This window comes from Bradysia coprophila, chromosome IV (assembly GCF_014529535.1).
Source record: "Bradysia coprophila strain Holo2 chromosome IV, BU_Bcop_v1, whole genome shotgun sequence".
Taxonomy (NCBI): domain Eukaryota; kingdom Metazoa; phylum Arthropoda; class Insecta; order Diptera; family Sciaridae; genus Bradysia; species Bradysia coprophila.
In genome coordinates this window covers 3,349,625-3,374,186 of record NC_050738.1, presented here as the reverse complement: position 1 = coordinate 3,374,186, position 24,562 = coordinate 3,349,625, and the positions used below count along the sequence as shown (strand labels likewise).

The window sequence follows — 24,562 nt, the reverse complement described above, 5'->3', positions numbered from 1 at the left end:
AAATTCGGTTTTTGAATGTTCGCAGTTTTTGGAATTTTTTGGAAATTTTGGAAAAAATTAGGCTCTGCTTTTGACCAGTGATATAGCGTGAGTTGAACAACAAAATCTAATAAAAAACTCAACAGAAAAATGCTCTTTATTGTTTTAGAAAGAGCGCAGATGTATAGAGGTGATTCAAAAAAAATTAAAATTACTATTATCAGTTACTTCAACAAGTTCTTAAGTAGTTGCGGCAGCTTTGGATTCAATAATATCGTTACGTGATCTCCATCGACAACTTGGACATCGATAGATTTGTTGGTGAACTTGTCCAATCCTATAACTTCATCCATTCGAGTCATTGCCGTTGCAGACGATTTAAACAAAGTAATTGGTGTGGATGTTAAGACTTGGCTGCGCATCTGGTCGACTTTGACGCACATCTTGAGTCTTGAAAACATGCCATTCAGAAGAAGCTTTTTGACATACGTTGTACTGTATTTGACTCGATCTGCCATGAACTCATGCATCAGTTCAATGCGACCATCCCACGACGATCGTTCGAATACTTTTGCTATTACAACCTCTGAACCATCCATAAACACACCGGTGATGAAGTTTTTCAAGATTCGTTCCTTTAAAGTTTCGTCCGTTCCACTGTCACAGATCATTTGATTCGAAACCTTGTACATAAAATCGGGTGATCCATCAATAAGTGCGATTTGGCCAGTCTTTCCTTTCGCCTCCAGAATGAATGCAATTTTCAAAGCCAAAATTGAGCCAAACGAATAGCCAACAATGAAATATTGGTCGTTGCCTTCGAAGAGCTTGAGAACGTCATCAATAATTGCATCGATGACCTGTTCAATTTCCGTACAATCGGCAGTTTTGAAAATTTGAAGGATGTACGCCGGGTAGCCCAAATCTTCAACCAATTTACTGAACAAATCTCCACTCATGCCAAAGAAGCTGGGAATCATCAGGACTTTCGTTCCTCCCGTTGTAATATTGTTAACCTTTACCAATGTTTCATTGCATCTGCTCTCGTCACCAAAACTGGTAGCGACAAGCTGAACCTCCATGGGCAATTTGCTTTGCTGCTGATTCGATCCAATATTGTCAGAAGCTTTGGATACAACTCTCCGCTCGAGTTGTTTCAGACTCAAAGACCTCAACTCCTGCGATGAGATCGTGATGTTATAGTCACGTTCAAGAATTTGTCTAATTTCCACACTCATGAGGGAGTCTATTCCTAATCGCGCTAACGTCACGTGCATTGACAGTAAATTTCTATCCCGAAGTGCCATGATTCTTAAAATCGTGTCAATGATATTGCCTTTGCTACTAACTGTCGCTTGCTTATCACCAACAACCATGCTCGAGACAACCGATTCAGTAGAAGTCAGCAGCGTGTCGAGAACATCTAAACAGGAACGAAGATCTTGCGGCAATGTTCCATCTATTTCCAAATTGTCGTCTTTCGCTTGAAGTTTAGCCAGAAGACCGACGTCTCCGATAGCTCCCCACTGAATGGCCTTCCCTGGAAGGCCTCGTTCCACTCGACTTTCAACAATTCGTTCCATAATCGAATTGGCAAGACCATAATTAGTTTGCCCAGCATTTCCACGGCCACAGGCGACACTCGAGAAGGCGACGAAATGCTTCAGATCGGGACAATAAAGCTGGGAAAGTTCACTTAAATGCTTCGTGGAGTCAACTTTTGATTTCAGTGACTCTTCGAAGGTCTTCTCAGTTTGATTTTCGAAAATGGCATCTCTGAGAACCACAGCAAGATTGAAGATTGCGCCAACGGGACCCATTTTGAAAGCTACGTCTAGGAGCTCTTTACAACCTTCAACCGTAGATGCATCGGCTTTGGTTACGACAGTCGTTGCTCCAGAAGTCTTCCAATTCCTGCAAATTTCGAAACATTTTTTTCATGACAATCAAAAGCCCTGTGCATCAGATCTTACTGGATTCTTGACAATTGATAGTTCTGCGAAATACCACGACGTGAACTTAAAACAAGTTTTCTGCATCCTCTATTTACCAACCAGTCAGCGAGTTCCATTCCGAAACCACCCAAGCCTCCAACGATAATGTATGTCTCATCCGGATCGCAAAACACCCTCGGATGGACCTTTATTGGCAAAGAAGCTTTATCGTCATTGTCGCGAATCTTTAACAAAACTTTTCCGATATGCTTGCCAGCCGCCATCAACCGGAATGCTGACTCGATTTCGTGTGCCTCGAATATTACTGATCTGAGTGGTTTTATGATCCCCGCTTTGATGTCTCTAACGACCAGTGCATGAGCGATCTGCAACGAAAAACGAACGATTTAGGAAATTGTCAATTTTCTCACATCTTCCGGTCTTACTTTCATGTCATCGCATTCGGTTGGAAGGTCTTCGAAGAACACAGCCTTGAAATGTATCCTCCTATAATTGACGAAGAGAAAATCGGTTAAGCGAGAGGAATACTATCAAGTGGAGAAAAAGATGGCAAACCTCGAAAGATGTCCCATGTGGATTTTAGTTCTATTCACGATGTCGTACTGACCGATCTCCAAAAATGTCCCATTCATACCAAGACACCGAATGGATGCTTGCAGCTTGTCATCGGACAATGAGTTCAACACAAAATCAACTCCTCGACCTTTCGTTCGGAGCTGAATCATTTTTTCGAAAGTTGTGTCACGCGAATTTCCGATATGCTCAGCCCTCAGTTGAGGAAACTTTTCCAGCAAATAATTTCTTTTCTCATCCGTACTAACGGTTGTGAAAACCTCCAAGCCGTACGCGAAAGCCACTTGTATAGCTGCCTGTCCAACACCTCCACTTCCGGCGTGAATCAGGATAGATTTACCCTGTTGAACCTTAGCAGCGACGAAGAACGCAAAATAGACCGTGAAATAGACCAGAGGAACAGTAGCAGCTTCTTCGAATGACCATTCGTCAGGTATATCCCACGTGATCGGATCGCTTGAGTCATAGTAGGTGGCCAAACCTCCACCTTGTGCCAAATTTTAGAATTTTATACTTGTTCAATAGAACAATGACCTTACCTTGTCTCGAGATGCCCATCACTCTACGACCATTTCCATCAACACCTGCGAATTCAAATCCAAGAACGCTTTGTTGATCAAGTGTTCCGAGTGCCAACATAACGTCTTTGAAGTTAAGCGAACCAATCTGGATTTTGATGATCTTCTCGGGTCCAATTTTTGGGTTCTGCATGTTCATATGACCTTGAAGCCACAAAACTGATGACAAATCGCCTTTCACCAGACTGTTAGCAAATACATGATCGTTGCGTGGAATCAAAGACGGGGTCCCGCTAAGCCTCAAATGTCTATAACTTCCCCATTGGCCGTTCTTGAAGACATTGATAATGTGCCCGTGGTCAAACTGAGTTTTATAGAATGGAAGCTCCAGGTTGAACTTCGGTGCGTTTTCGTCGTTGATAAAGAAGCATCGAAGTTTCTCACCACTGGGTTCCCGCCGAAGACAATTAATGAATCCGAGGATGCCAGAGTTGCTGTCTTGGTATGCATACAGTACGACAGCAGCTCGTTCCATGAGTGCGTCTTGAAGAGGCTCTAGCCAGTCTCTGACGTTCGGAGTTATTTGAATAGTCTTAGTTGGTTGCTGGTGGAATTTCTTCAGTTTCATTACATGGAGAATGTCATTAGTATCCAATGGGACTCTTGAAATCAACTGGCAGAGCCGGTTGGCCGGAGTAAGCGGTTTACATTCTCTAGAGACAATTAATCCATCATCACTGAGAGAGCTAATAGCTGTCTCCAAGCTGGAAGCATCTTCAATTAATTCATTACCAATCACCAAATCAACATTGCTGAAGGACGAAAGTTCTTTCGACTCATCAACAATCACATTTTCCAATTCCATCGTACGCTGTGTCAACAAATTGCATTCACAAATGACGGTGGGTATCTCTTTCACAGCATTCATGACATATTGACTGAGGGGCTCTCTGCTCATCTCTCCGGTTGCATCGACTTCAACCGAAATGAGTTGCTTACGAAGCGAGGCTTCAAAGAGTATCTGTGTGCAGATTTTCATTGCGTCATGCTGTGATGCTACTTTTGAGGCGAAGAATGGCACAAATTTATGAGCCTCGAGAACAGGTTCACGTGGTCGACGTCTGGTTAAAGTTTTGTTTCTCTTCTCGTGAATTTCAACTCCTCCAGACTTGATGATCTTCATATAAGGACAAACAGTTACATCGACTAGAACCTCTCCATCTCGATCCTGGTCATTTCCAATGGTTTGGAAATGAAGTTTCGGGTTTATGATCATTTTCCTGATGTCAGTTGGCACGAGCAGCTCTCGCTTACCAGAAGTTGAAACGTCGCAGAAAGTCATGCTGTCCATGAAAGTAATCCAGTTTTGATTCCATTTGACTTTAGCTGTAAGACAGTCGTCACGGATCTCTTTGACACCTCTGAATACTCCCCGATGGAAATATCCCCGAATTCTCATCTCGTCGAAAAACTCCTCTTCGTTGATGATAACAGCTTCTGCGTTAGGTTCTGGCTTCGGGATTTCCGTCATTTTCGTATTATTGCCGTTGTTGATGTAACCAGTTGCAATCGTTGAAGTCCCTTCGAGAATTTCGAAACGTCCCGTACCTCTCTGAATATTGATACTAACAAAAACGTCCTGGTTCTTCGCCAGCATTGTCGCTCTCATCAGTTGTATGTCGTGGAACACAACGGCTTGCTCCTCCAATCGTACACCATTCATCCAGCAGTATGTTTCCCAAACCAAAAATATCCAACCAGTTGCCGGGAACAGAACTCTGCCATCGACGATGTGTCCATTAATGAAGTCGTAGTCTTTGTCGCTCAAATTTATGGCAACTTTTCTTCTTTCGTAGTTGCTGAATGTATCAAAGTATGGAACCAAATAGTTGTCAGTGTGATTCCACTTGATTTGCGGTGAGATCATTGCCGTTCCACACGATACTGGAAACTCGACCGTTTTGTATAGTTTGGCAATATCGATGTCGATTCCTTTTTGGAACAATCTGAAAAGAAGCAAACATTCGATATAAGTTCGGCTGTTCAGTGTTTACAGATCTCCTGATCTCCGAACTACTCACCTTCCCAATGCTTCAAGTAAAAACGTGACGCCCTCAGTGTTTCTTTGGGTCAAGCTCAAATGATCACCATCTTTCAAATTCTTCTTCAAAATCGCTTTGAACAAGCCATGCGGAGCTACTTCGATCAACAAAGATGTTACTGGCAACATTTTGCAGACTTCCTCGAAGTATACGGGATTCAAAAGGTTCCGTGTGAAATATTTCGCCGACACGCTACCGGCTTCGTCACTACTCCACTGACTTTCCGGATACGATGAGCTCAACCACTTAGCTGATCGTTTCCTAGGCTTTTTGATGACGCTGCGTAGCTTTTCAGAAAGCTTTTCCCCCATCGTCTTAATGTAACGACTGTGCAACGGAATGCCAGAACACGCGACTTCTCTAGCAAACACATTAGAGTCTTTGAGATGGTCAACGAACGATCGTACACTGTCAGCTGGTCCAGAAATGGTCGTCGAATCAATTCCATTGTGGCATGCAATATCAATGTCCTTGGGTAAAATGGTTTCAACTTCCGTGAAGTTTAATCCAATGGCTGCCATTGCTCCTCCAATGATTTCACATTCGTTACATGCCTTGCCGCGGGCATATGCTGCCAAGATGGTTTCTTCAAGTGTGAGACAGCCATCAGCATAAGCCACCCCGAGCTCACCCAGCGAATGGCCGATAATAAAATCGGGTTCTAGCCCGACTGCTTTCAATATGTTCGTCAACGCAATTTCGATGGATATGATGCCGACATACGAATTCAAAACGTCGTCGAAAACATTTTTGTCCGTTGTTGTGATAATTTCTTTAAGGTTCAAGCCCTTCTTGAGGAGAATTTTATGGCAGGTGTCTATGGTATCAGCAAACATTGGGATATTCATCAAATTAGTTCCCATTGTGTTCCACTGTGAACCAATTCCACTGAAAACCCAAACCACCGGCCGCTTTTCGTCATTGAAATTTGTAACGTCTTTCTGCAAGCAAACTGCTTTTCCACTTGAAGGATCGTTCGAGAAGATTCCAAAGCCTCTGTAAAAGTTGGCTGGTGATGTTTGTTTCATCGCACTATGAAGTAGTGCCACATATTCTGGATCGATTGGTCGTTGCTGCAGATCCTCAAAGATTGCGTCCACAGCAGATTCAGTTCGTCCACTCCAAGCTACTAAAACTGGCATCGTCTCGTTGGCATCTGGTCTGACTTTCTGTTTCAAGTTCTTTTTAAATAAGACATGAGCATTAGCGCCTCCGAGTCCGAAGGAATTCAAAGCAATGTAGTCGCCCCTCAGCTCCTCGGCATCTGTAACAACTTTCATTCGACCTTCATTGAAAGCTTCAACGTCTGTGCGGGGACACGTTATATTAATATTTGGTGGAAATTTATTGTTCTCGAATGCAAGAATGATTTTTGCCATCGATGCCAAACCAGCAGCTGCTTCAGCATGTCCCATATTTCCTTTGATCGAGCCAACGTATAACGGCGACTTACGATTCTTACAAAGAACTTCATCAAGAGCAGAGGCTTCTTGAGGATCTCCGAGCTTAGTTCCAGTTGCGTGAGCTTCAACAAAATGAATCTGCGATGTGTCAAAGTTAATGTCACTGTAGAACTCTTCCATCAGCTTCTGTTGCATGACCTTCGAAGGTAGAGAGCTTCCTTCCTTCTTGAATCCGTCATTGTTCGTTTTAGTGTAGATAACACTTGCATAGACTCGCTTTGCGTCCTTTTTCTTTTGCAAGAATATTGCCGAAACAGTTTCACTTCTCACAAACCCTGAAGCATTTTCATCAAATGGTCTACAAACACCATCCTCAGCCAAAACTCCGATTCTATTAAATCCAACACTAGCCTCAGCACTCAATATCAAACAAGATCCCCCCACAATCGCGGCATCACAGTCTCCATTCATGATGTATTTATATGCGGCGTCCAATGCATAAGCTGAACTCGAGCACGCTGTGTCGACAGTAAAGGATGGGCCACACAATCCAAGTGCATAGGACAAACGATTGGATAAGTAGAAATTACAATTACCGACAATTGTGTATCCTTCCTTCGTTGGTATGTGATTGAAAAACGCATCTCTCGAGTCAGACATACTGCAGCCTATGAAAACACCCGTCTTACTTCCGAAAAGAGATTGAGGGCTAACGCCAGCATCTAAAATCGCTTCGTATGCGTGCTCAAGTAACATTCTCATTTGCGGATCAGTCCAGTTGGCATGTTTATTCAATGTTGCAAAAAATGACGAGTCAAACTTTTCAATGTTACGAATTTTTCCAGCTCTGGTTGGTATTTCCGGGTGAAAGTGCTTCCAACGACTTTCGTCATCATCAATCATATCCACTTTGTTGTACAGATTATGAGCCAATTCCTTCATGTTATTCGTGTTCGGGAAACGTCCCGCAATCCCGGATATAACGATCTCGTCACCGTCCGTCATCATTTTCATTGTTTTTATTTACTTTAATTTGAACTTAGTGCTCTCAACTTTAGGTTTTTTGTCACAACACTCACTGGCTTTATTATGAACTTAGTGGGTTCCCTCGGCTCTGTGATTTAAAGTAAAAATGTTCCCAAATCCAATCTGACACACTAAGTAATGTTGCCCGTTTGAACTTTGATTTCAGAACTATTGTCGATTAGGAATGATTGAGAACCAAACTTGTCGTTGCGATTTTTAGTCACTAACTGACTGAATGAATTCAGTACCTTACTTTCCTTTATAAGCTCTTACAAGTTCCGTCATTCGCAAGATAATGAATCGAAAGAAAAACGAATCTGTCCCTTTCGTTAATCGTCATTTATGCTGATGCTGGTTTTTTCTTCTTCAATTCAATGAACTTACGACCTGGTGATGAGTTAAATAAGATTAAAAATACATGCGACACATTCATCAAGCAAAAATGTGTTATGTGATTGATAAATTTTGTTACCGCGTGTGTGACTTCTCTTATCATTGCTAAAATTCAGACACTGTAATTTATTACAAAATATTAATTAATTAATTAATTAATTAGACTTTGTTAATGGGACCGAGGGGCGATTAACTTCGTCTTCTGAAAAAATTCCGTGTGCTATTGTCACTTTTAGTAACAATAATTTTGAAGACGACGATATTCGAGCACTATTTCAACTAATTTCCGACTTTTCTCACTTTCTTCCGATACTTTTACTCACTTATTTCGCTGTTCTACGTACAAAATCTGACTGCAGCTCTACTACTTTCAGCATATTTAGTGTACCTACTGTTCCGATGAGGAAAATTCATCTGGGATCACCAACCGTTTCTGAATTTTCCTCTTTCGATTCTGGATCATCACAGTGTATTTGTTGACCTCTGTATTTCCAATCATAATTTCTCACCATTTTTCGATAGATAACAGTAATTTTGGTTACAGTTGCTTTAGTTTTTCCATAAAAGCAACCTATTCCACATTTTTACACAGCAACTAATGTATTAGCCCACGACCTTGTGCTGCGACTAACCAACTTTAAAGCAAAATATCTCGAAATCGATTCGGCTTTCATTAGCACATCATATAAGATAAAGCTCCATGAAGTTTGCTTTAAGAAAAGTCCTACAGATTTCGAGTAATGTCAAAACGATTTTGCGTTTATCACTGGCATGTAATTAGCCATATAAGAATTCTCGTCAGTAGAAGAATAACACAGATTCGTACAATTCACCAACATAATGTTTTAGAGAAGAATCGAATATTTGCTTAATTCACACTTCACTCCGTTTACGCTTAATGGAAATAGAGAACATCGTTTTTTAAACGGTGAATAAACGGAGTGAAATGTGTTTTTGGTGCTGAAAGCTTAATCCGCACTTGACTCAGTTTACTTACCATTTTCAAAAAACCAATGAAAAAAGCTTTCTCTTTACAGTGTTGTAGTTTAAACCGTGAATTAACGGATTTAAGTACGGATAAGTCTTAGAGGTTCTTGCAATTTCGTAAAAGTTCTCAAGAACAAGGTTTATAAAAATGTCATGGAAGATATATTGGAGAACGTAACGGGAAATGAGTTTCACGCAATGAAAAAATTACAACAAGGCGTAAGTACACATTTCTATCGAATTAACGAATATGTGAGAGCGAAAGAGACAAAATATTGACTTAGGTCTCATTGCAATTTTTCCATCGTAAAATACTGCTGACTCTCAAAAAATATTACTTCAGTACAGTACACTTATTCTTATCACTTTAATATACCTAAAATAAAAATAAAAATCGAAGAAATACTCAAAGTACATTCCCACATAGCATGCTAATTGTATCATTATATCACAGAGTGGAGCCACAAAGTCAACTGTGTAGTGTTGGCGGTAGAAAAGATTGAACACTTGAATTTTACGAAAAGGATTCTGATGAAAAGATACCGTCAAAAATTAAATACGAGACAAGCTACAATTTTAGCTAAGTACCGGTGCCTCTTAACGAAATTTACATGAACTCAGTTTTCTCAGAGCTGGTCAAACTGCTACAACCAAATTTATTTTCTGTTGAAAGCTAACACATTCGTGGTTGTTATTGCGGTCCTATATTTTTGAAAAAGGATTCTGGTTGAAAGGTATCATCAAAAGTAAACTAAAATCCAGTATTAAAAAAACGCCCAAATGTATGCTTTTCACTTTACTCTGACGTGAGAAAATGAGTCTTTCTTTACAACTGACGAAATTATAGGCACACTTACGGCGAGAATTCACGCCGCAAGTGCGCCTTCTATTTCAAAGGCCATTTACCATTTTGACTTTTGTGCCGTTCTTATAAATGCAAAATATTGCAGACCTTCTACTTCATAATAAAATAGAAATTTTTGATCACATGATGATCTAGTCAACAAGAAAAGAGAAATATTTTTAATTACCAGCAGATACATATTGAAAATATCGAACTTTTGACTTGATTACCCAAACAAACAGACAAATAAGATTACAGATGCTGACCACTTAAAGTAAAAAAAAAACATTTACGGCCTTTCCCACAATTGTTTGTCTTTTCTATCATTGTAATATTTGTAAACATTTCATTAAATTTTAAAACATTATTTATACAAAATTTATGTAAACTTTAGCAATGGAACTGAGAATGCTATATCTTATTATAGAGCGCAACAATTTTTCACAATTAACAAAAATGGTAAGCAGTTTCCCAAAATATTTTTCGAATCTGTTGCTTCTTTTGATCTAAGTCGAAAAAGTTCATTTCGTAGCTAGGACTGAAAGTCTTTTTTAGCGTGTGAGAGGTTGAGGTTCTTAGCTTATGTTAGGAACAACGTTTTGTTTAGAGTGTGTCGGAAATGAGCGACGAAGTCGTGATATTTCGACACTATATAAACAATAGTAGATTACATACTTGTGCGGAAAATCGTTGTTTTGGAAAGTGTGGAGTTTGTATGGAGAGCCGAAGGCGAAGTATGCAACCACACAATGATGATATAGGTGATGATGATGATGACTCTGCTCCAGGATTATCCGTTTTTCGAAATCAGTTCTATTCCATTACTCTTTGATGTCGTCCTTTATCTGAACTTTATTTTAACTACACATATTGGCTTTTCGACCTTTACGTCATCAGTAGATTATGCGGACATATTTTTCCACATCGAATAAAAGTGGCTTCAAAGCAAGATAATTTTCTCAGTTTAATTCAATCATTAGGAAGCATTAGGTGCTTTAATAAAATGAGAGTTTTAATGGTCAGTAAATGGTGTTGGGAGTTTTTTGATTTGTTGAGTTTTTGTTCAATAAATAACGACGAGAACTGACGATTTCACTTATTAAATCTAAAGTTTGTGGGGAGTAGCGAATTCGCACGACGACGTTGTACACGTACACATTCAAATATAGGAGCTAACTAAGCTCAATTTTGAGATTTCTTGAGTGAAACAAACGCACTCCAAGAATTGGGAAAAACAGAATTTAAATAAGAAGCCTTCACGGCGCAGTAATCCAAAAATCTCATATAAAACTGAGTTTTTAGCCCCGTACGAAGTACAAAGGGGCTTATAGGATTACGATGCCGTGTGTAATTGATGGAATTCGAAGCAGACGGTAAGGGCAAAGTGTTTGCCTATGTTCATAGATGACGAATCTGCAATAAAAATTTTGTCTGTCCGTCTGTCCGTCTGTCACGTCGATATCTTGAGTAAATCAAATCCGATTTCAAAAATTTTTTTTCCCTGAAAGATAGTCGAAATAGTGAGGCTAAGTTCGAAGATGGGCATATTCGGGTCGGCCCTTCGTGAGTTAGGGCCACCTAAGTGATTTAAGGTCTTTTGGTGATATTTTTGGCAAAATAAACGATGGAAATGTAAATAACACGGCAAATGATAGGTATTGTCAATACCAATCCAGGAAAAAAAAAGTTTTTTAAAATCGGGTGAGTGGACCGTGAGTTAGGGCCTTAGAAGTGAAATGCTACTAGGGCCCTATGTATATTTTACATAGAACTCGAGTAAATTTCATTCGTTTTTCGTAATTTTTGTTTGATTTGGAAGGTAATCGAATGCCGAATAGAATGTTGTTGAAAAAAAATTAAATTTGGGTCCTTGGCCTAAGGCCGCTACTAGGGCCCTATGTGTATTTCACATATAACTCGAGTAAATTTCATCCGTTTTTGGTATTTTTTGTTTCATTTGGAAGGTAATCAAAGGCCGAATAGAATGTTGTTGAAAAAAAATTAAATTTGGGTCCTTGGACTAAGGCCACTACTAGGACCCTATGTGTATTTTACATATAACTCGAGCAAATTTCATCCGTTTTTCGTAATTTTTGTTTCATTTGGAAGGTAATCAAAGGCTGAATAGAATGTAGTTGAAAAATTTTTTTAATTTGGGTCCTCGGACTGAGGCCGATACTAGGGCCCTATGTGTATTTTACATATAACTCGAGCAAATTTCATCCGTTTTTCGTAATTTTTGTTTCATTTGGAAGGTAATCAAAGGCCGAATAGAATGTAGTTGAAAAATTTTTTAAATTTGGGTCCTCGGACTGAGGCCGATACTAGGGCCCTATATGTATTTTACATATAACTCGAGCAAATTTCATCCGTTTTTCGTAATTTTCGTTTCATTTGGAAGGTAATCAAAGGCCGAATAGAATGTAGTTGAAAATTTTTTTAAATTTGGGTCCTCGGACTGAGGCCGATACTAGGGCCCTATATGTATTTTACATATAACTCGAGCAAATTTCATCCGTTTTTCGTAATTTTTGTTTCATTTGGAAGGTAATCAAAGGCCGAATAGAATGTAGTTGAAAAAAATTTTAAATTTGGGTCCTCGGACTGAGGCCGATACTAGGCCCTTCAAAAAAATAAAATTTTAGGGCGATTTGAAATTTTTGTTTCATTTGAAAGGAACGTCGTACGGGGCTTCGTAATTGCGCTATGCGCAATTTGTAAGATGTACATACGGTCAAAGTAGGGTGACAGACGCACTAGGGTCACGTACGCAATAGATATACAAGTTTGTACGGGGCTCAGTCGCAGCAAACGCTCCGACTGTTCTGATGGCTCGTTTATGTTGGTATATGCGTTACGAACGTACAAAATATCAATTTATAAAATCTATTCCTTAGCTTGTTGTTGGAGTGCGTTGGTGAACGTGAAACAATGAAGTGACCAAACATGTGAGTTTTCTTTCAGACATTGTTCGTTTGGTCAGCCTTGATATTCTCCGCTATTGCAATGCCACAAAGAAAAACAGAACAACAGAGTACGGAAGATACTGATGGAAATGTGTGGTGGAAATTGTGGATGGATGTTTGGAAGTGCTGGTAACGTAGAGAATAGACACCAAACTATTAGCCACACTGCACAAATACTTCCATCGATCAAAGTATTTTTAATCTGTTGATTTCAAATCTTGTACTTCAATTTGTTTAACAAAAATTTTACTATACAATAGATCATATTACCCAGAGCTTGTCATTATTTTTGTCGTTGTTATCTATAACAGATGAATAGCCGTATGTGACAGGTTAATTATTATAGATAAACACTCTTTTTCATGTCTTGGGCATAAATTACGGAACTTTTGTTGTAATTTAGGCCCCCAGCTTGAAAAGTTGAATACGCATCTGTTGTGGACGGGGCCTAAATTATTACGTAAATACATAGAGGTAGACTACCTAGAGGAATTATAATCCGAAATTCATTGAAAAATTATATCACACACACCACTAACACGAAAACGTCAACTTTGAATTATTTTGACGTTATGGGTCCCTTTACTTTTGACATTAGTAGTCCCTCTTTACTGCAAGGCTGTATACTTTGGGGAGGTCACGCAGATACAGATACGCGGGTTACACACCACAGTTGATGATAAAATGGCCGATTTTATACAAAAATTCACCTACTCTGATGATTCTCGTCGTCTTGAGGATGTGGTGAATTTTTTTACATGTTAAATCATCAGAATAGAAGTGGTGTGTTCTCGCGTATCTAATAAAATGGCGGTCTGCGTGACCTCCTCAAAGTATACAGCCTTGCTTTACTCTGCGTAAATAACTATCGCCCAAAACCACTTACAGTGGAGGTGTGACGCAAGTCCTGTTATCCACTTACAAAAGAACTGATATCGGTGTTGGTGACGCTTACAGATTCGACACGCAAAAAGATATGCGTCACAAATGGCAGCTGATGAGGAAAGTACGTGAAAGTTGTATAAAAAAAATTTTGCCCGAAATTTTTTAGAAAGAAAATTATAACAAGAAAATGTGCGTCAACAAGTGGCAGATGATTCGGCTTTCTTCCGTTTGAATTCCATTCTTTAAAGCAATATATTTCACAATTTTAAAAATTTTCCTTCCTCAACATCTGCCACTTATGACGCATTTTTTTGTTATAATTTGCTCGCTCATAGCTCCCAAATGATCGATTCTTGGAGAAAACCATCAAACACGTGTCGACTAGAATGTGAAACTCTATACCTTTGTCTTTTAAACAAATGGTTCTTTATGGTTCCTATAGTTCAATAGCTTGAAACGCTCATAACTTTGAAATTATAAGCTTTTATGAAAATTCCTGCAAAATTGAAAACTGAAAATTTCTGCCAAATCCACCGGTAAATTCAAAAGTTTCGTTGTAACAAAGTGACAAAGGGACAAAGGTTGGTAAAATTCATCTATTTCAAAATGTATGGAAATGAATTTCTTCATACAAATTTTCAAGTTTTGAAATTTAATATCTTAACCTTATGAGGCGTGTGATAGCTCGTTGAACTAGTATGGACGCCTAGACGAATAATAAAATAGGTGGGGGTAGTTGGAGCGGAGGGGGAAAAGTCAAAAGAGTTGTGTGAATATGTTCCTCAGTCCTACGGAAAAAAAATTTTTGTCAAATTTTTCAGTTTGAAAGGACTTGCGTCACGGCCCTTCACTAACGTAGGGCCATGATTGGGCGAGGAAATAGTCTCTAGTGAGTCTACAGCAATTTTATTGGTTTAGTGACACCGATCGGGAGTCATCTGAAGCGACAGCCGATCGCCCATTATAAATTTATAGAATTGGCTGAACGCAAAACAAGATTTCTCCATTTCATGCAACAAATTTATAGAATTTGCTGAATCCGGGTGAGTGTGAGTTACATCGATCAGCATGAATAAACTTTCAATGAAAGTAGATAAGTAGGTATGGCCACTCCATACAGTCGGAGCACATACGGATTTGCATGGCGCCACCTCAAACGAACTCATTTCTAGTGAAAATTTGCACTAGAAATGAGTTCGTTTGAGGTGGCGCCATGCAAATCCGTATGTGCTCCGGCTAGAACAAATTTGAACGTTTGGCCATACCTATCTATTTACTTTCATTGTAAACTTTAACGTGAACTGAGCTATTTATTATCTCAGCGTAGTGCGTTGCTTGCCAACTGGTATTCAATCACATAAGTAGACTGAATTTGCATAGATCAATTTGCGACTATCAAAAATCATCTGAATAATTCATCATATCATCAGTAAAACATTGAATGGATATTTATTTTGAATGAGAAACAATCGACAGACTGTATGCGGCAACTCCGGTCGATGATGCATATAACGGAACTCGATATTTGAATGGGAGAGAATTCTCACATTATAGTCTCTCAATAATAAACCATCGACATGCGCAGATTGCCTAGGTTGTGCTAAAGTCAGATTCGATCAGCTGTGTGTCATAACAATGTGTCACTTTGTTTATTTACGAACAATTCCATTTCATTTAGACGATTTTATGCAACTAAAAATATTGATTCATGAAAATCGAACGGGAAATAGTAGATAAGACAGCAATATGTGTATCGCTTGAGTTCCATTAAATTTCGTTGTTATATTCAAAGTTTTAAATGGTTTGTGAGTTTCTTAGAATTTTTGTTTTGTTTTATTTGCGGTAGAATATATTCAGATTGTCACAGCTGCTTGTTTCCTTAGTTACTTATCGTTATCGTTGTTATCAGTTTTCCGTGACCATTTTTACCAATATCTAATTCAATTGGTGTTCCGAAAAGTTATAGTGATCGTGGCATAAGCATTTTGAACAATGGACAATGAAGACACCAAAACTCCCATCGTCACCGATGGAAATGCTGCCAGACGAGAGAGAATTGTGAATCGAATCTGGTTCGGATATAATGCACTCACTTTCATCGTTACTTTCGGCTTATACATTTACACAATAATTATTGCTGTGCCGGTGCTGCAGACATGCTACATTGTCGCTGTTTTTATCATGCTTCTGGGAACGGCTTTGGGATTGGTTCAGGTAAAAAAAAACTTTTCTTTTTGTTCAAATGAGTGCTCTAAATCGCTCGATATTTAAAGCTCGTGCCCGAGTTTTTCCGTAACTTCATCAAACTTGAACCAAGGACAGCACGCTACGTGAATTACTGCTTTTTCTTCATTCTGGCCGTTCGCATGATTTGGTTGATAGCATCAACTGTAATAGTAACTAGAGCACAATGCAAACACATTAGCTATGCGTGGATCAGCATCTATGTTAACTGGGGAATTTTTGCATCGACTATTGTAATCGTAGCTATAATCGTCATTGTGAGGGTATTGAGAGCAAGACGAGCAAGACGATCAACTCGATTATAACGATTAAGTGAGAGATGTGTCGAGATGAAAAGTTGCGATCCAAAAGGTCAACAAATTTCGGACATTCCATTCAATTTTAGCTAATAATTGCGTGTTTCATATGCGGGTATTCCAAGCACTAATGTTGATTTGACTGGTATCAAATTTTGAGGCCTTAGTGATACGAGTTACCGTCTGTTATACGAATACTTGGATAACGATAACGAGTAAAATGGTGAAAAATCATGAACAAACTTCCTAATATTTTAATTGTAATAGAATGCAATGAGTGTTTACAAAGTTCTAGTAATTTTTGATGACAACGACGTCGATCAGCTTTGATAACAGAGTAATAAAGTTCTTATCAACATATTGAGAAGTCGTGGTTTGTGTAACTTTCGAGAAGTTTATTTACAATAAATTTTGTCAACTCGAAAATTTTGCTTTTTGTTGTTTTTAAAGCCTAGAACGAAAGGTCGTCACGATATAAAAATATGATTCTATGAAAATCTCTTCACTGAATCGTTACCCTAGAGATCGAGGGCTCTGATACTTGGATGTAGAATGGAAGTATTTTTTTGTGTAGATGGAGAAAAAATTGAAATTCGACAAGTTTTTTCTGATTTGGGAGTTGTTGTGGTATGTAACTGGTTCCACCAGAATTTCGTTGAACAAATAAAAATCTAAACTTTGATTTTCTGAAATTTGGTTAGGCTCGCAACAAGAATGAAATACTAAGATACAAAATCTAGAATATCATTTGTTAAACAAATTTTGTGTGGAATCATTTACAAAGCACAACAACTCCCAAATCAGAAAAAACCTGTCAAATTTCACTTTTCCTTGTAATTCGAGTAAATATGATCCGTATGGAATGATGTCAATGAAGAAAATTCTCGTAGCAAAAAAGGTGGAAGGCTGCTTACGAGATTTGGAGATTCACGATTGGAAAGTTGTTGCAGAGGATCGTTGGCGAAATAGACAGCATTTTGTAATAACCAAGTTTCTACCATTTAAAAAATGTCTTTAAACATGGTTATTACAAAATGCTGTTGAAATAGTTTTGTAGAGTCAGTTGAAGCCTTTAGCTGGTAATTAAGTAAGATCCATTTTGATAATTTTACCAATGTAAAAATCGAATAAAGAAACAGAATATAAATTCTTTAAATACAACGCTCAAACGGACACACAAACGATCAGAAATCGTAATAATAATTATGTACCTGCTGCAATATATCGAGCATTACGCTTCTGTACATACCATTGAGCATAGCGAACAAATCATTTTTTATGTGTCGATGCAGAGATAAACCCAAACTCACTCTTCGAGATGATGCATAATGATAGCCATACCACACAGAGATATATAAAAAAAATTATGATATTCATATAAGACTCCTCAGCCTAATCTTACCTAGAAGAGAAATTTCGTACAGAATTACGTAAAATTTGTGGTCCCGATATGAAATTCGTAATATTTGATAGTATGAGTTTTTCCCTACTAAATTGGTGGGCAAATTCGAGGGGGAAACCACTCTTTTTTATTGACGTGATTAACATGATTAATATGATTAACCAGCGATTAACATGATGACGAATCAGTGATTAACCAGCATTTAACCGAGGGAATCGTCTGAAAACTACAATAAATTGTGAAATATGGTGGTTAATCATGGTTAATCACTGATTAACTGTGCGTATTCACCAAAATCATGTTGCTGATTAACCAGTTAACTGATTAACCATGTTAATCACAAAAGAGTGGTTTTGCCCTCGGGCAAATTACTGCAAAAAATTTAAATGTGCCTAATAGAATGATCAAAAGTTTCAACGTCTACAAGTGTTAGTGAAAAACTCTACGTACGAAATGTGTATCTTATACAAACTGGTGTCTGGACCACATTTTATCGTACGAAATATCAATGAATGTACAAACCAGGTATGGTCTGTTCATACAAACCGGAGGACATGGCGATTTCATACAAACAAATTCACCTCTCATGAGAGGTGAGTTTATTTACATGAAATCGCTATGTCCTCCGCTCCATACAAAGTTTGACATTCGACCATACCTTGTGTTGACGTTCATTGCGAAATATCAGTCCATGGATGTTCCACTAATCTGATTAAATTTGAAAATACACGGAAAAAACACAAAATGTCGATGTACGTTTGAGTCGATCACGTTTTACGTGTGGGTCGCAAATGCTACGTCTCGTACGTAGTATGTACATCGAAGTCGTAAAATTCTACGTCTACATCGTACAATAAACGGCTGAGTGAACCATTGGTTTTGTCCTCACTCAACTACAATGTACAAAACCAATTGTTCACTCAGTCGTTTATTGTACGATTTAGACGTAAAATTTCACGACTTCGATGTACATACTACGTAGGAGATGTAGTATTTGCGACTCACACGTAAATCGTGATCGAATCAGACGTACATTGACATTTTCCGTTTTTTCCGTGTACGTTTTCCACGCAAAATATATTTTCAATCAGAAACATGTTCTCCATGCAAAATATGTTTTCCATGCGAAACATGTTTTCCAGGTGTGTGAAACATGTTTTTCCATGCGAAACACATTTTCCATGCGAAACACATTTTCCATGCGAAACACATTTTCCATGCGAAACACATTTTCCATGCGAAACACATTTTCCATGCGAAATATGAAACAGAAAAACAAAATTGTCTAAATATTATTCCATTAAATAATTTAAATAGCTCAGCAAAGAATTATATTTTTGCCAGGTATGCATTCTCGTACATAAGAAGAAAATGCAGATTATTTTAATAAAATTATCTAGAATTAATCGTATAATTTCTTTTAATAAGATTGCATACCTGGCAATATATTTGCTGAGTTATTTAAGTAATTTTATAATTTGTAGACAATTTTTTGTTCATATTTTTAAAATTTCGAAAATGTGCACGACAATTCTCGTGTGAGTTCAAGTTAAAGACACGATGCACGATTAAATAATAAAATTTCCCTTATACTTATAAGTGAAAACATGCACTACGCTGAGATAAACTGACGAAAATATTTACAATTATTGCAATTTCTTTCCAGTCGTTCAAAATAGCCTACAGTACGAATATTTTGATTCGATGTGAAATGATGTGGCTTGGATGAAAAATATATGATATTTATTAGCAGATTACTATATACCAGGGTGATACGAGATATCAGTGTCCAGTATGCTATTTTATTTTACGAGCGAGGCACTATTACCTCCCAAGTAAAGTAATAGTTATTTTCTAACTAGTGTTAAAATATCGCGACTTCGTCGCTTATTTTCCATGCCATTTAATAAAAACGTTGTTCTTAACTTATACTAAAAGGATTTTTTTTAGCGAATTCGATTCCAGCACTCGCCTGCGGCTCGAGCTGGAAATATCTCATTAGCTAAAAAAGCATTTAGCATGCGTTAGGAAAATAACTATTACTTCGCTAAGGATTAAACGATGAAAAGTAGAGTCTTCGTTTGAATTCGTGTGTTGACCCGAGGCGTCGAAAGTGGTGCTTGAAACATGAAAAGTACCGTTTTCGACACATATAACATGTAAAGTACTTAATTGACAAATTTTACATCAATGTTGCACCCCAGTTGCATCACATGTTTTATTTATTTATTAATGGTATAAATGGATTTCAAATAATAAACTTTCCAAAAGTATTTTCCTGCGAGTCCGGTGCGCAAGCTTAATTTAGACAAAAATCTCAGCGGATAAATGAACTTTCGTGTCTAGTTTCATCATCGACTAAAGATTAAGGTGAAAATAGACCCACTCTAACAGACTATCAGAGATTTACCTTTCACACCTTTAGCGAGTGTAAGATTGAGCCAGACGTTTCAAATACATTTTTTGTGTCATTGAAACTGCATCCTGAGTCTATAAGAGTGGACAGTTTAATAGACACAATTTTTTTTTCTCATTTATTGTAATAATTTAATTCACTTAGTCTCTGCACCCGATAAAAATCTTTACAAAAATTTTCGTTCGTTGCTACAGGGAGTGATAAAAGGCCTCACATACGCCGTTCATATTTCAACTATCTCGTTTTTGATTTAGAATTAATCTAAGGAGAAATAAAAATCCATGAACGACACAAATTTCCTGCTTTTTCTAACATGTAAAACGTACCGTGAAGCATCTGATGCCGAGATAATCACACAGCTCATTGATCATTCCATAAGCGTAATGAATGTGAACAAATTTGGAAAATAGAAACAGTCCCAGAAGAATGAACTTCTCGACGAACATTGGAAGCATTGGGAGGCCAATCATTTGATAAGGGGCGACACAGACTATGACTGCAACTGTATAGAGTGTCAGTTGATGGTTCCAACCATTGACTGCGGTTTTAGTCATTTGTGCAACAATGAGGCGAGTCTGAAAAGTGGAATGTCTTTGAAAATATTCCGGTGGACATTGCATGAGCTTACACAGAAGTTGGTGAAAATTGTTCCAGTGACCAAGAAAAATATTCTTGGATGTAGCTCGAGTATTCTGTTCGGTGAGTAGTAGCCCCAGGCTGTAGCCACGATAAAGAATCCGAAGAAAGTGTATAGAGGTTTTAAGGCCTCATGAAATGATCTCATGTGACCAGTCTTGTCTCTATAGGATCTGATGGAGTGTAGAGTGTATGTGTTAGTTCGGAAATCAAACTGAAAGTGGACGTCGCTCTCGTTACTTGTAAATATTCCATGCAACCATCGGATAATTTGCAAAGACTGACGAAATGTAAATGATTTTTTTGTATGTTGGAACCGAAAGCTTGGGAACACTCTTGTCGCGGATGTAAATCTGTGGACCAAACATGAAAGCGGCAAGTGGTGCTAACGTACAACCAAACATGACCATATGGTACGACTGTGGGAACGCCAGGACTTTCGTGTGATATTGTGCGAAGAATGGAAGCTAAAATGAGAGGATTACCAATAACTGTTCGTTATCTCTAGTGGGAGATGTACTCACGTAAAAGCTGAGATAAATAGTGAACGTAACCAGATGCATCCACATCACCGGAAAATCTATTCTCCCGAACAAACTGAATATGTAGCCCATGATGAAGTTTGCGCTGTAGACATCAAGGCCATGATCAATCACTTCTCCGAGTGGCGAAGCTGAGCCTGTTCTTCTCGCCTGAGCGCCATCGATATTATCTATTGTGTATGCGAGGAAGAAATTGATGGACACAACTAGGAACACCCATCTGGGAATGGGATATTCATCGATTGGATGCGAAGTAGCGTCGAGGTCAAAGTCATAGTAGGCGGTTAGACAGAAGTTGGCGACGTTGAGAAAAAATCCGGTGAACGTGAGAAGATTTGGTGCCATCCACAGTGGTATGTACTTCAAATTCAAGGTTGAAAAAATCGTTTAAAAATTCTAGATCTCCTATATCCCATTCGACCATTTCAACAGGGATGTGAAGCGTTAGTGATGTTACTTACGTTTATACACCAAATATAAAATTTACGCATTACATTGTCACAGAGCAATGGTGTCTGGCTGGCGGTGTACTGTAAATGAAACTCGAATTAGCAGACCGATTTCATCTCGAGGTTCGTCTATCACTTTTTAATTTTGATTAATTTTGTGGCACTCTATTGCCTTAGGTCAACGAACTGCTTTACTTAAGTTTACTCATTTTAATATTCACAAGTTCGTTGTACTACCTTGTAAGTAGCGAGTCTCTCCAGTTCAACATCGCTCAGATACTTCCTTCTGAACATTTTTCCACTTTTCGTTTATTTCTCACTGCCACATCAGTGTCACAGTTTCGTAAGGAATATTTAAAATAAAGCTAAGCGTAATGCGAAAACCGATGTGCTTCCTTTTATCAAATGAGATCGAAAGTTCAAACAGTGGGAAAACGTTTAGTCAACACAAAGTGACTAAGCAGAGCCCCGTGTGAAGTGAAGAGATTATTATTTTTGAGTTGAACGAATTTTCACACAGTGTGCAATATTGCTGGAATGATAAAAAGGTCACTGTCACGTCACATAATATATTCTCAAGGAAATACCCATTATCGTTGACAATTCTTAAAGTAAAATGTGAGCTGATAGTTTGAGATTATTCAACGTAATTATTACGACAAATACTATTTGATGATAGCGAGTTGCTTATCAAGTGCATACAAAAGTGCATTCAGTTTTTGTGACCCACTGATTTAGAGCAGTACAATTTTGAATAGTTGGTTTTACGTGGACGCCCTGACCTAATTTAATTGATCGACTGAAAGCTTATTGGCTTGGCTTGCAATCAAGAACCAGTTAGCAAGAGTGTGAACAGTGTTAAATTATAGTTGAATCTCGACCCTAATTTTCCGTCATGTCTTATGACCGCAACACAAAAATTCTCAGCGGAATTGACGTTCCACCATTCTACCATCCAAATTTAACGCTAGGTGAATTTTTTCTGCACTACCTACAGCGTGATTCGACTCGAATTATTCAAACTAATCACGATGACGGGGTTGAGATGTCAGCTGGTGAAATGGCTCGGCTTGGCTGCAGTATTGCGGCTGGACTTTTGAAACACTTAAAAACTGGAGACGTCGTTGGAATCGTCTGCAAAAATACAACTTATCTTGCAGCACTGGTTCTCGGTAGCGTCTTGGCAGGTACACCCATTTCGGCTGTTGATCCAGTTTTTTCGTCCAAGGAAATATCTCACTTTTTTGATCTCACGAAGCCTAAGATGATCTTTTGCGACGGGGACAACATGGACAAATTGAAAGAAGTTTTACGGCAATGTAAAATTGATTGTAAATTGGTAACTGTAGATGAGAAGGTGGCGGGAAGTGAATATTTGTTTGATATAATCGAGACATCCGGCACGGACTCTCAGTTCAGGTAAAAAGATATTTCAATTTTAGCGTCCGTTTTGACGCTCATATAAATTTCTGTTCAGTCCGCGAAGACCAACCACCCTAGCTTCACAAAATTGTGCAGTTATTTTGTGTTCATCAGGCACCACTGGACATCCAAAAGCATGCATGCTGTCGCATCAGCAATGTATGACTTTAACAAAAGCAGGGTAAGTGTGGATTGAAGGGTCTTAATTGATTATCCAATTTAACACTCTCTCCCTTTGCCAGGCCCTACTACGTAAAATTATTTTCCTTCAGTAAAATGTATTGGGTTACGGGCTTTACTGGTCTCATGCAATCGCTAGCAAATAATATCAACAGAATCATCACGAAGTGTAATTTTTCACCGGAGCTCTTCGTCGAAATTATCGAAAAGCATAGGGTTAACGCGATTGTAATTCCTCCACCAATAGCTGCGTTGCTATTGAAGTCGGAGATAGTTAAGAAAGCAGATTTCAGCTCAATATTCGTGGCTATATTGGCAGGAGGACCTATGGACGTCAGCGCGAGAAAAGAATTCCAGAAGTATTTGAAAGTCGGATCAATCGTGATGACCTACTCAATGACGGAAACAGGTTCCCTTATATCGTCAACAGCTCCTTTCGAACCAATCACAAACTCATGTGGAAAACCGTCTGCCAATATTAAAATCAAAATCATCGACCAAGATGGCAAATCATTAGATGCATTGCAAATTGGTGAAATTTGTGTTATTGTACCGTACAAGTTTCTCGGTTACAGCAACAACAAAGACGAAACAGAGAAAGCTTTCGATTCAGACGGATGGTTGCGAACGGGTGATCTTGGTTACATCAATGAGGGTGGTGAAATTTTCGTGACTGATCGGCAGAAAGAGTCATTCGACCAGTTGAACTTCGTAGTTTATCCCTCTATGCTCGAATCATGGATTGACAAGATGAACGGGGTGAATGCTGTGTGTGTGGTAGGCATTCGAGATTCAGCTGATTTTCATGCAGCGGCTGTTGTAGTCAAGGAAGCGGGAAGCTCCATCACAGAAAAGGAAATTGTCGACGAAATTGCTAGTGAGTATTAGAATGCTTAAATTCGATATGGGTTGGAATCTGAACCATTGTTTTCATAGAAAATTTTTTGAATGCCCAACAACTACATGGTGGAGTATATTTTGTTGAATCATTGCCAATGACGTCTACTGGTAAGATTAAACGTCTGGAAGCTAGAGCCATTGCGGAAAAGATGACCGATCAGAAGCGACAGTGAAATCTATTGACTTAATGTGGTTAAACAGTTCCATTCAATTAAAATCGAACAACTAGTCGTGGCGTAACAATGAGACTTTCATTTTCTCCAATTGGAGCTGCTATGAATGAAGTGGCCCAGTTCATTCAGGTTTTAGGATTGAAGGAAAACGTTCTGGGTAAGTATATTTGACCAAAATATGCAAGTTTTGCGCCCCGTCGCCTATATGTATAAGACCCGACCCCTACACCAAAAGTAATTGTTATTCGACACGAAAACATTTCTAGTTTCG

General features: G+C 38.5%; 4 protein-coding genes across 4 annotated transcripts; 2 read left to right on the top strand and 2 right to left on the bottom strand.

Annotated features, from left to right (window-relative positions):
* Window positions 1-176: 176 nt before the first annotated feature.
* LOC119066110 (fatty acid synthase-like) lies at window positions 177-7,598 on the bottom strand. Its single transcript, XM_037168387.1, has 6 exons — window positions 5,107-7,598; window positions 3,047-5,031; window positions 2,490-2,994; window positions 2,360-2,420; window positions 1,953-2,299; window positions 177-1,893 (listed from the first exon to the last, which is right to left on the bottom strand). The coding sequence occupies exons 1-6, from the start codon at window positions 7,542-7,544 to the stop codon at window positions 204-206; spliced, it is 7,026 nt and encodes a 2,341-aa protein (XP_037024282.1). The 5' UTR covers window positions 7,545-7,598; the 3' UTR covers window positions 177-203.
* A 7,892-nt stretch (window positions 7,599-15,490) lies between these two features.
* On the top strand, window positions 15,491-16,482 carry LOC119086014. The gene is made up of 2 exons (XM_037196589.1): window positions 15,491-15,845; window positions 15,905-16,482. The coding sequence occupies exons 1-2, from the start codon at window positions 15,624-15,626 to the stop codon at window positions 16,178-16,180; spliced, it is 498 nt and encodes a 165-aa protein (XP_037052484.1). The 5' UTR covers window positions 15,491-15,623; the 3' UTR covers window positions 16,181-16,482.
* Window positions 16,483-20,097: 3,615 nt separating this feature from the next.
* On the bottom strand, window positions 20,098-22,015 carry LOC119085995 (ethanolaminephosphotransferase 1-like). The gene is made up of 7 exons (XM_037196566.1): window positions 21,854-22,015; window positions 21,629-21,697; window positions 21,150-21,527; window positions 20,866-21,092; window positions 20,618-20,798; window positions 20,316-20,564; window positions 20,098-20,250 (listed from the first exon to the last, which is right to left on the bottom strand). Exons 1-7 carry the CDS (start codon window positions 21,908-21,910, stop codon window positions 20,224-20,226), a joined length of 1,188 nt encoding a protein of 395 aa, XP_037052461.1. The 5' UTR covers window positions 21,911-22,015; the 3' UTR covers window positions 20,098-20,223.
* A 239-nt stretch (window positions 22,016-22,254) lies between these two features.
* LOC119066504 (luciferin 4-monooxygenase-like) lies at window positions 22,255-24,351 on the top strand. The gene is made up of 4 exons (XM_037169013.1): window positions 22,255-23,035; window positions 23,094-23,219; window positions 23,281-24,095; window positions 24,155-24,351. Exons 1-4 carry the CDS (start codon window positions 22,512-22,514, stop codon window positions 24,289-24,291), a joined length of 1,602 nt encoding a protein of 533 aa, XP_037024908.1. The 5' UTR covers window positions 22,255-22,511; the 3' UTR covers window positions 24,292-24,351.
* The last annotated feature ends 211 nt before the right edge of the window (window positions 24,352-24,562 follow it).

Bases quoted from the DNA above. Each gene is read 5' to 3' on its own strand.
- LOC119066110 (XM_037168387.1), bottom strand. From the start codon at position 7,544: ATGAAAATGATGACGGACGGTGACGAGATCGTTATATCCGGGATTGCG. The intron at 2,421-2,489 runs GTTTGCCATCTT...CGTCAATTATAG, and splicing joins CACATGGGACATCTTTCGAG to GAGGATACATTTCAAGGCTG. The intron at 1,894-1,952 runs GTAAGATCTGAT...CGAAATTTGCAG, and splicing joins TATCAATTGTCAAGAATCCA to GAATTGGAAGACTTCTGGAG.
- LOC119086014 (XM_037196589.1), top strand. From the start codon at position 15,624: ATGGACAATGAAGACACCAAAACTCCCATCGTCACCGATGGAAATGCT. The intron at 15,846-15,904 runs GTAAAAAAAAAC...CGATATTTAAAG, and splicing joins CGGCTTTGGGATTGGTTCAG to CTCGTGCCCGAGTTTTTCCG.
- LOC119085995 (XM_037196566.1), bottom strand. From the start codon at position 21,910: ATGTTCAGAAGGAAGTATCTGAGCGATGTTGAACTGGAGAGACTCGCT. The intron at 21,698-21,853 runs GTAGTACAACGA...TTTCATTTACAG, and splicing joins AGAGACTCGCTACTTACAAG to TACACCGCCAGCCAGACACC. The intron at 21,093-21,149 runs GTGAGTACATCT...CTCTCATTTTAG, and splicing joins CTATTTATCTCAGCTTTTAC to CTTCCATTCTTCGCACAATA.
- LOC119066504 (XM_037169013.1), top strand. From the start codon at position 22,512: ATGTCTTATGACCGCAACACAAAAATTCTCAGCGGAATTGACGTTCCA. The intron at 23,036-23,093 runs GTAAAAAGATAT...ATTTCTGTTCAG, and splicing joins GGCACGGACTCTCAGTTCAG to TCCGCGAAGACCAACCACCC. The intron at 24,096-24,154 runs GTGAGTATTAGA...TTGTTTTCATAG, and splicing joins AATTGTCGACGAAATTGCTA to AAAATTTTTTGAATGCCCAA.